This window comes from Myotis brandtii, unplaced genomic scaffold (genome assembly GCF_000412655.1).
Source record: "Myotis brandtii unplaced genomic scaffold, ASM41265v1 scaffold417, whole genome shotgun sequence".
Taxonomy (NCBI): domain Eukaryota; kingdom Metazoa; phylum Chordata; class Mammalia; order Chiroptera; family Vespertilionidae; genus Myotis; species Myotis brandtii.
In genome coordinates this window covers 500,421-509,808 of record NW_005366017.1, presented here as the reverse complement: position 1 = coordinate 509,808, position 9,388 = coordinate 500,421, and the positions used below count along the sequence as shown (strand labels likewise).

Genomic DNA, 9,388 nt, shown 5'->3' with positions numbered 1-9,388 from the left:
TAGACCGAGAAAGGTACAGTGGGAAGCAGAGGCTGCTGGATATGCAGCCCCTTGTAACGCCTCCTCTGCTGCAGGCTCACTTGAAGGGTGGAGCCAAGAGGGTCATCATCTCTGCCCCTTCTGCGGATGCCCCCATGTTTGTGATGGGTGTGAACCATGACAAGTATGACAACTCCCTCAAGATTGTCAGGTGAGCATGGCAGAAGGGCATGGAGACCTGGTTGGGTAGTGAATGCTGCGGTTAGAGGAGGGTCACCTTTGCCCCTGACTGGCCTGCCTCTTTTCAGCAATGCCTCCTGCACCACCAACTGCTTGGCCCCCCTGGCCAAGGTCATCCATGACAACTTTGGCATCGTGGAGGGACTCATGGTAAGAGTGATGGGGAAAGGGACCTCAGCACGTTCATTTCTCACCCAGGATTGGTTCCTTCCTCCTCCTCCAACACAGCCCTGGGCTGGGCATTAGCTCAGGTCACTGTATCTCTTTATTTCTCCTAAAGTTGAGGAGGGAGGTGGAAGGGTGGGTGGTGAGCACTATGCAGGGCCCTCACTCTGTCCTCCATGTTTCCAGACCACAGTCCACGCCATCACCGCCACCCAGAAGACCGTGGATGGCCCCTCTGGGAAGCTGTGGCGTGATGGCCGAGGGGCTGCCCAGAACATCATCCCTGCTTCTACTGGCGCTGCCAAGGCTGTGGGCAAGGTCATCCCTGAGCTGAATGGGTGAGACTTTTTGCTGCTTTTCTGGACTGGAGTCTGGGGGAACCAGGAGCTGGTACTGACCCCACGTCCCTGTGCCTACAGGAAGCTCACTGGCATGGCCTTCCGTGTCCCCACCCCCAATGTGTCGGTGGTGGATCTGACCTGCCGCCTGGAGAAAGCTGTAAGTGGGGGTTGGAGCAGCTTTGGGCTGGGGGCTGGTCTCCCGTAGAATGGTGGCAATGTTGGGACCTGAATAACCATATCGTTTTTTACCTTGTTAGGCCAAATACGATGATATCAAGAAGGTAGTGAAGCAGGCATCAGAGGGCCCCCTCAAGGGCATCCTGGGCTACACTGAGGACCAGGTACTGATGGGGCAGGGAGCTTGGGGTCCACAGCCCCGCTGACCAAGACTGGGTTCCCATACGTGGCCTTCTTTCCTCAGGTGGTCTCCTGCGACTTTAACAGTGACACCCACTCCTCCACCTTTGATGCTGGGGCTGGCATCGCCCTCAATGACCACTTTGTCAAGCTCGTTTCCTGGTATGTGGCTGGGGGCGGGACAATGCTCGAAAAACTGATTATGGGTCTGGCGCCCTCTAGTGCCTGGCTCGGAAAAATAACACCTCACCCTCCTCCCCTTCCAGGTATGACAATGAATTCGGCTACAGCAACAGGGTGGTGGACCTTATGGTCCACATGGCCTCCAAGGAGTAAGAGTCCCCTGGACCACCAGCCCCAGCGAGAGGAAGAGAGGCCCTCCGCTGGTGGGGAGTCCCTGCCCCAGATCGAACCCCTGACACACTGAGAATCTCCTGACCACACACTGAGAATCTCCTGACCACCGTTTCCATCCCAGACCCCCTGGAGAAGGGGAGGGGCCTAGGGAGCCCTGCTTTGTCGTGCACCATCAATAAAGTTCACTGTACCCAGCCAACTCTTTGCATATTTATCTTATTTCAGGGTCTAGGGTGAAGGGGAAGGAAACGGGGCTGGTGCTAAGGTGAAACGGCTCTTGTTGAGAGTAGCAAAGGGCCTTGCTCACCCCAACCAGGCACAGCCTCGGTGGTGGATTGAGAGCTGGTGTGACCGAAGCATCCCGCATCCCTCACCCCCTTACCAAGTGTGTGCCCGGGCGTCGCTGGGAAGGGACATCTATTCTCTCTGGCTGTTTCCCCTCCAAGGCCTCTGGGTGCTGTGTCCAGCACCCCCACTTGGAGGACCAGACCTTTTCCTCGCCAAACTCCAGCCCGATCTGTTAGAACCTCACCTGATACACAGTAAGGACCCTTGACTAAATCGGGGAAGCGTGGGTGAGGCACGTGGGACACAGTGCCTGCCACCTGGGAGACCCTGGTTGGCCACGTGAGGCTTACTTAGGGCAAGTTACTTAGAGTTTAATAACCATCAGGTGCCTCTGCACCTGCTGTTGATGAAATGGAGATGAAACTAGCCCATACCTCCCAGGATTGTGCAGCTACCACCAGAAAGGACTCAGTCAGTGACGCCAGGCATTCAATAAATACTCCAGTTTCATTCTTAATAAAGATTCCATTCACATGTCGGCTCGGCACAGCTCCCGGCAGTTAGCTAAGGCCTCAATCCCGTCTCCCCAGTTTCCCCGAGGTTTTCCAAGTGCGGACATCTTCCTCGGCCCGTCGGTCTCTATGTGACAGACACTGAGGAGGCACATCCGCTGAGCCTGACACCGAGACCCTGAGCACGCACACACCTGTGCACACACACACATCTGTAGCTTCACCTTTTTGTCACTCAGCAGTGACTGGGAGACAAGCTTCCAATCTCCATGATACTGCACCCAGTCGGACCCAGAAGCCACTACACAAGGGGCACAGAGACCCCTTCAAAATGGCATTTCCATGAGGGAGGGGTCATGCCACATCCTTACTGTCCACAGGCAGGTGACCGGAGCACTTGGACAACGGAGGGAGGACTTCGCGCCCTGTCCTGCCACACGGAGGGACCCCTCTCCCACTGCCTGTGTTGCACACGCCCGGGACGTCCAGCCTGACCCACTCGTACCAGTGCCTGGGCCAGTTAGCACCAGGACGGAATCAGACGTGAGCTGGCGCTAGGCCACGGGGGTGGGGGATCTGACTATCACATTCCTTATTCAATGGAGAAGTTGCAGGGCCACAGTCACACTGGCAGCATTTTAAAGATGGGGAGGAGCAGGCGCCCACGCATGAGGTCAGGAGAGCCCCAGCTGTGGCAGGAGTCGCCTGGGAAGGGCAGGCCAAGCCTTGCTCCAGACCCTAGAACCTGGAGAGGCCACGGACCGAGGGAGGAAGCCCGAGGGAGGAGCGGCCCTGTCCCGGGGCCAGGCTTGGTGCAGCCGGGACAAAGGAAGTTCCCTTCTGCGAACCCCGAGAACCCCGACTCTGCGAGGAGATGCGAGGAGGTGCGTTCCCATGGGGGGACCAGAGGCAGGTCCCTATCTCAGGGAGCTATCAGATGAGACATCTCGATCGGAGTCCTCAGTCTCGCTAGGCGGCGGCGGCGGGTCACTAAGCGGGACCGCAGGGAAAGCAGGAGACTTTCTAGAAAAGAACACCAGTTGTCACCTTGGGGCAGGCAGGACCCTGGTGAGGCTGGCACTCCCCCCCTCGGCCTCGTTCTCGGGTGAATGGCATCTCGGCCAGGGCAGGAGGACCACGGAGAGAGGGTGGGTGCCGGGCGAGGGAGTGGGGAGGGGACCGATGGGGGAGCCGTCCCTTCTTTATCTTGAGGACTTGGGGAGGCTCAGGGTTCAGAAATACTTGAAGTAAAAGATGCCACCTGGGCCGAGTGCACTGACTGGGTGGCCTCTGCTTTCTGTCTGTCTGTAGAACTTTTATGATGTTTTTTCCTTTTTTGTTGCGGTGTTACTGGCATGGTCAAATGCACAAAGATGGCCTTGACTCTCGGTAAAAATCTACCTCGCACCCCTTCTGTTCCTGGTCAGTTTTTAGCTGCCTCTCACCAGGGAACCATCAGAGTGAGTGGCACTGGGAGGTTTCAGCTGCCCAGCCACGAACGGACATCCACTGAGAGCCCACGGCCAGATGTGAGTCACTGTGAGGGTCTTTAGGGCTTGCCCGCCAAGGGGCTCCGTCCACGCGTCCTCCCGGCATGGGCCCTCGGAGGAAGCATGAGGAAGGTGGGAGCGCCCTACGCTCTGGGGGGGCCCTCACCGGTCCCCAGACTGGGTGATGAGCCGGCGGCAGGTCTCCATCTGCACGTCCAGGCCCCGCTTCATGCTGCACATCTCCATGTACTCATGCAGGTGCCGGTTCATGTCGTTCTTGGCCGTGGCGAGCTCCAGCTGTGGCCGGGACAGGCAGGGCCGTCAGGGCAGCGGGGACCCTGCTCCCAACCCCCAGGAGGCAAACGCGCCAAGAGCACCACGGGGCAGGGGGTCCAGGCAGCTTAGCTGAGGGCTCAGATTTAAAAATAAATCAGCCCTGGACCGTTTGGCTCAGTGGATAGAGCGTCAGCCTGCGAACTGAAAGGTCCCAGGGTCGATTCCAGTTAAGGATACATGCCCAGGTTGTGGGCTCGATCCCCAGTGGGGGACTTGCGGGAGGCAGCCAATCAATGATTCTCTCTCATCATGGATGTTTCTCTCTCCCCCTCTTCCTTCCTCTCTGGAATCAATAAAAATATTAAAAAATATAAATAAATCAGACCCAGCCAACATGGCTCAGTGGTTGAGCATCGACCTATGAATCAGGAGGTCACGGTTCCATTCCCGGGTTGCGGGCTCAATCCCTGGTGGGGGGCGTGCAAGAGGCAGCCGATCAATGATTCTCTCTCATCATTGATGATTCTATCTCTCCCTCTCCCTTCTCTGAAAGCAATAAAAATATATTTTAAAATAAAAATAAATTTGATCAAGGCAGAAGGCACTCAATATACTGTCGTTCCTTCTAGTTTTCCAGGCAGTCTTTGCCTACAGAGGAATGCGAAGGCATCTGCCCCAGGCTGCACTCTCCCCAGGCTGGCGGGAGCCGTGAGGAAAGAATGTTCACTCTCCGCCTGGGGTTCCTGCATGGCCTGGCTCATCCCTCATTCCCCACAACGCTGTCTGTGTCCCTCACTAAATCGGGAACTCCTATAAGGGCCGGGCCACAGCCTTCCTCATCTCCACAGGTGCATGGCAGGTGCTTGGATGGGAAATGAATTAACTGTGAAGTATCTACAAGACTCCTGCATAGAGGACACCTGTCCACACTGGTGAAAAGGGCTCAATTCTCTTACCACCCATTTTCTCATTATTTTCTATTTATTTACTTTTATCCTCCCCTGAGATTTTTATTTTATTTTACTTACTGATTTGAGAGAGAGAGAGAGAGAGAGATCCAGTTGTTGTTCTTACTTATGCACTCATTGGTTGAATTCTGTATGTGCCCTGACCAGGGATCAAACCTGCAACCTTAGGGTATTGGGACATGGCTCTAACCAACTGAGCCACCAGCCAGGGCCATTTTTACTTTGTTTTCTCACTTGTAAGCCATTTCAGGGACTAACAGAAAGACCTGCTGCCAATACTGAATGTCCTGCTGGTATAAAATGTATCCCAATGGAAGAAATGTTACATGTGAAAAAGCGTGGGGCTCCGAGTCCAGGAAATACGGCCTCCCTCCCAGAGCCGATTCTGATTCTGCGCCACAGGCAGAGCTGAGAGGTGGTGCAGAGGCGTAAGAGATCTGGGCCAGAGACAATCAGCTGCCTCTTTGTTTGGGGTACAAAGGGCAGGGCCTGAAGCAAGGCAGAAAGAAACTGCCTGGAGGTCATTTGCTTGACTGCCTGAGAGCAAAGAGAAAGGGCAGGAACGCAGCCGTGAATAATGTGACCGGGCAGAGGAAACCACCCATAACTAATCTGAGCTGGACAGAGGGCGGGAACTCGAAGAAGAAGTAAGTGGGTCACAGGCCGACGCAAGAGATGGTCAGGACGGTGACCTGGATGAGAGGGTGGCCTGGTGGGTGTGGCTGGAGCCGCTTGGTTCCAGAGCTGGGGTTCCAGCTGGGGTCCCGCGAGCCAGAGGAGCAGGACGTGCCGCCTGCTCCAGCCAGGGAGGGGTAGGATCCGCCCGCTCTCTTCAGGGCGTGGGCAAAAGCAGGTTTACAGTCATTCTATGGAAGGTAATACAGTAACAACACAAGGATACACTGTTTCTCGTACTCACAACTGTAAACCCATTATTGCCCACCTGTATATTGTATCACCAATACATATTCTATCACAATACAAGGCTAGGACTGCCACCTGTTGTCTCTACATGTCTGCATGTCCCCCGTAATTCACACAATTCAAGCAGAGATGAGCCCAGTTTAGGAGAAATCCACAACAACCCACGCTGAGACTCCGGCTCCTGGGAAAGCTGAGGGGTGGGCTAAGGCTGGGAACACGTGGGGAGAAGGAAGGAGCTGAGGGAGCAAGAACTCTTTCCCACCCTCCACCCTGGGCCCCGGCTTGACCATCCAATAATGGGACATGCCTCCATCTCACGGACCCTGAGAGATCAAAGGTCACAAAGATAAAGGGACCTGGGGTGGCCCAGATGGATTACCAGGAGCAACTCTGCAAACAAAGCCACCATTCCCTGACTCCCTGACATTCCTAACATCCCCTGATGGCATCCCACTGGGAGAGCGGAGGAATCGGTGACTCAACAACATCTCCAAAAGCATGTTTCCATTTAGGGTTTTCGTTTCCTTCTTTTCACATCAGGTTGTAAACTAAGCCCCTCTGGTCCAGGGGAAGAAGCAGGCAGGATGCAGCCCGGACCACTGCTCCGAGGCCCCTGCTGGTGAAGGTGCAGTGAGAACATCACACCTTAAACCCACACTCACCAGGGGGAGGGAGAGCAGGGGAGGGACTCAGGCAGAGAAGGAGGAGGTGACAGTGAGAGTGTAAAGGGGAAAGTGAAGGCCAGTTCTCTGCATCCCCTGGCTGGCAGCATACACCCCGCTGTGCCTGTGAACCTTAGCACGGCCAGGGGCTCAGGTGGTTGTGGTGTCGTCCTGTGCACCAAAGGCTGCGGGTTTCATCCCCGTCAGAGCACAGACCTAGGTCGTGAGTTCGAACGCTGGTCAGGATGCATACGGTGCATACAAGAGGCAACCAATCGACATTTCTCTCTCACATCAATGTCTCTCTCTCTCCCCCTTCTCTCTCAAATCATCACGTGAGGCTTAAAAAGAAACTAAAAACACTTAGCAGCCCTAGCCGGTTTGGCTCAGTGTATAGAGCATCAGCCTGCGGACTCAAGGCTCCCAGGTTTGATTCTGGTCAAGGGCACATGCCCGGGTTGCGGGCTCGGTCCCCAGTAGGGGGCGTGCAGGAGGCAGCCAATCAATGATTCCCTTTCATCGTTAATGTTTCTCTCTCTCTCTTCCCTCCCTTCCTCTCTGAAATCAATAAAAATATATTTAAAAACAAAAACTAAAAACACTTAGCATTTGTCTGCCTGGGCAAAAAACAAAAGCAGGTTTCGCTTAGAGAAGCAGGACCATTTGGCGTGAGGTGGTAAGAGCGTCAACATGCCACATGGGCTTGAAGAGGAGGAGAATTACAGAAGTCCGCCAGCCTCATCCCCACGTCGGGTGCTCAGAAAGGACCCCTCGCCCGGGCAGGAGGCTCACAGGCATCACCTCAGCCTCCGCTCCCCACAATCCCCTCCCTCCCAGGTGCCCCAAGTCCTTCCTGGAGCCCCTCCTGGCCTAGAGTTTAAATGAAAGCACCAGCTCCCCTGTCACCTCTAGAAGGTTCCTCAGGCCGGGGAGTACGAATAGAGATCCCTCCTTTAGCTCAAAGGCTGAGCTGAAGAAGCGGCCAAGTCAAGCCCACCTGAGTGGGTTCCCCTGAGTAATACTAACTACCACAGGGCGTGCTTCCTAGCAGAGCGACACTGCCCTGCGCTCCGAGGTGTTATTTCATTTCGTCTTCGAGCAACCCTATGAGGGGGGTATTATTAAGATTCCTGCCGAAACCGGTTTGGCTCAGTGGATAGAGCGTCGGCCTGCGGACTGAAAGGTCCCAGGTTCGATTCCGGTCAAGGGCATGTACCTTGGTTGTGGGCACATCCCCACCCACAAACTTTTTTGCTATTCAGCATGATGCTCCAGCCAACTGAGCCACCTGGTCAGGGCTCTCCTCCTTTTGAGACCCCCTATCCTATCTAATAAAGAGGGAATATGCTAATTGACCCTCATGCTGTCCCAAAGATGGCGGCACCCACAGCCAATAAGGAGGGAATATGCTAATTGACCCTCATGCTGTCCCAAAGATGGCGGCACCCACAGCCAATAAGGAGGGAATATGCTAATTGACCCTCATGCTGTCCCAAAGATGGCGGCACCCACAGCCAATAAGGAGGGAATATGCTAATTGACCCTCATGCTGTCCCAAAGATGGCGGCACCCACAGCCAATAAGGAGGGAATATGCTAATTGACCCTCATGCTGTCCCAAAGATGGCGGCACCCACAGCCAATAAGGAGGGAATATGCTAATTGACTGTCACACCCTCAAAGATGGCAGTGCCCAGTCCCCACAGCCCCGCCAGGGTGGCAGGCACATGCCTGCCTCCGGAGTCCCCCAGTCCCCTCAGGCCCCCAGCCACCCAGGGCCAGCCCGAGGCACAGGTAACTAGGGCCGGCCGAGGCTTGCGCTGGCGGCAGTGGCAGCAGCAGAGGTGTGATGGGGCATTGCTTTCCCCTGATCGCCGGGTCGCCTCCCGCCCCTGAGGGCTCCCGGACTGTGAGGGGGGGCAGGCCAGGCTGAGGGACCCCCCCCCTCCCATGCATGAATTTTCATGCACCAGGCCTCTAGTTTTACAAATACAGAAACAGGCTTAGAGAGACTAAGAAGGCTGTTGAAAGTTGGAGTAGTAACAAGTGAGAGAGCTGAGACTTGAACCCATCTGTCTGCCTCCCTCCTGAGGTCTTAAGTACCCACCAAAGGTTCAACAGCTGGGCGCTCACACCTCCCCCCAAAGGAAAGGGAGGCCTGGTGTCTGGGTTCGCAGGATGGGACCACGCTACCTGCAGCCCCGCCCACACCCACGAGGAACCTGCGCTGCTCGGCCTCCACTCGCATCCTTACCTCTATCTGGTCAATGGTTTCCTGATACTCTTTCTCCCGGGTTTTGAACAGGGACTCGGTATCTTTAATCACCTTCTCCAAACTGTCTTCCTGTTGCTGGAGAAGAAAGGGAAGCAAGGGTGGGGGAGGGGCAAAGGGAAGGGATGGGACCGGGCGGGAGGGGGGTTCATTTCACAGGGCCAAGGAGGGGAGAGAGAGAAAGTCAGGTTAAAGGAAACTGACAGTCGTGAAAAAAGGAAAAGGGTAAAGAAGAAGGGGAGAAGCAGGTGAAGGATGATGGCCACAGAGGGGAAGCAGAGCGAGGAGAGGCGGGAGGCAGGGAGGGAGGGGAGATGGCAGTGAGCTGCAGGGGCAGGACTGGGGGCCCTGAGGCCGGGAGGGGAGGTTACCTCTCCCTGGGCCTCTGCCGCTGCCATGGCATAGCCTGAGAAATCCTCCCACAGAAGCAGGGTCTCCTCGGTCTCCTCCCAAGTCAGGCTGTCACAGTCGTCCTCAAAATCATACTCCCTCCTAGAGACAGGGAGCCCGCGTGTCAGGGGGGGCTCCGGCCTCGGGCTGGCAGGCTGAGGGGCTGGG

The 9,388-nt window shown here is 55.8% G+C and overlaps 2 protein-coding genes across 2 annotated transcripts in view; one reads left to right on the top strand and one right to left on the bottom strand.

Annotated features, from left to right (window-relative positions):
* The window catches only part of GAPDH (glyceraldehyde-3-phosphate dehydrogenase), a 4,464-nt gene extending 2,826 nt beyond the window's left edge, over nt 1-1,638 (top strand). Inside the window, exons 5-11 of the mRNA XM_005873713.2 lie at nt 75-190; nt 288-369; nt 571-722; nt 804-882; nt 983-1,066; nt 1,147-1,244; nt 1,349-1,638. Of these exons, the coding sequence (XP_005873775.1) occupies nt 75-190; nt 288-369; nt 571-722; nt 804-882; nt 983-1,066; nt 1,147-1,244; nt 1,349-1,418 (681 nt within the window). The 3' untranslated portion in view covers nt 1,419-1,638. The remainder of the gene's footprint in view (nt 1-74; nt 191-287; nt 370-570; nt 723-803; nt 883-982; nt 1,067-1,146; nt 1,245-1,348) is intronic.
* Nucleotides 1,639-2,215: 577 nt separating this feature from the next.
* The window catches only part of IFFO1 (intermediate filament family orphan 1), a gene marked incomplete at its 5' end in the record, with an annotated part of 13,624 nt that continues 6,451 nt past the window's right edge, over nt 2,216-9,388 (bottom strand). Inside the window, 4 exons of the mRNA XM_005873729.2 lie at nt 2,216-3,262; nt 3,896-4,026; nt 8,813-8,908; nt 9,202-9,322. Of these exons, the coding sequence (XP_005873791.1) occupies nt 3,157-3,262; nt 3,896-4,026; nt 8,813-8,908; nt 9,202-9,322 (454 nt within the window). The remainder of the gene's footprint in view (nt 3,263-3,895; nt 4,027-8,812; nt 8,909-9,201; nt 9,323-9,388) is intronic.